This window comes from Arachis ipaensis, chromosome B07 (genome assembly GCF_000816755.2).
Source record: "Arachis ipaensis cultivar K30076 chromosome B07, Araip1.1, whole genome shotgun sequence".
In the NCBI taxonomy this organism is placed as follows: Eukaryota; Viridiplantae; Streptophyta; class Magnoliopsida; order Fabales; family Fabaceae; genus Arachis; species Arachis ipaensis.
In genome coordinates this window covers 1,114,241-1,115,018 of record NC_029791.2, presented here as the reverse complement: position 1 = coordinate 1,115,018, position 778 = coordinate 1,114,241, and the positions used below count along the sequence as shown (strand labels likewise).

At 32.3% G+C, this 778-nt stretch overlaps 1 protein-coding gene across 1 annotated transcript in view; it reads left to right on the top strand.

Moving 5' to 3' along the window:
- Positions 1 to 778, top strand: part of LOC107608672 (oligopeptide transporter 5) — a gene marked incomplete in the record, with an annotated part of 6,461 nt that overhangs the window by 2,308 nt on the left and 3,375 nt on the right. The window contains 2 exon segments of the mRNA XM_021106860.1: positions 11 to 106; positions 109 to 554. Coding sequence (XP_020962519.1) covers positions 11 to 106; positions 109 to 554 — 542 coding nt within the window.

Genomic DNA, 778 nt, shown 5'->3' with positions numbered 1-778 from the left:
AAGGAGAGAAGAGAGAATGAGGAAGTAGATGATTCTCCAATTGAACAAGTGAGGCTAACAGTGCCAATAAGTGATGATCCAAATGAAGCACATTTAGGACATAAGGAGAGAATGAGGAAGTAGATGATTCTCCAATTGAACAAGTGAGGCTAACAGTGCCAATAAGTGATGATCCAAATGAAGCAGCACTAACATTTAGGACATGGCTTCTTGGGATCATATCATGTGTGGTTCTTTCATTTCTGAACCAATTCTTTGGTTACAGAACCAACCCTCTTACACTTACATCTGTGTCAGTCCAAATTGTTACACTCCCAGTTGGTAAATTCTTGGCTGCAACACTTCCCACAAAGCAAATCAGTGTTCCTTTGACCAAATGGTCATTTACCTTGAATCCAGGACCATTCACTATGAAAGAACATGTCCTTATAACATTATTTGCAAGTGCTGGATCCAGTGGTGTCTATGCAATTAACATCATCACTATTGTCAAGGCTTTTTATCATAGAGGCATTCATCCACTTGCTGCTTTTATGTTATCTATGTCAACTCAGGTACCCTAAATCATTTTATTTATTTTTTTTTGAGGAAAAAAATTTTTTTTTTGACTAATTGAAAATACAAAAATGTTATTGGCATTTTAAAATATAATATATTTAAATTTATTCGTCTAAAATATAAAATAAATAAATTTTAGAGAGATTTAGATGTCTCACGTTTTAAAAAATAAGAAACATTTTTGTATGTTTAATTAGTTCAAAATTTATTTATTTTTAAA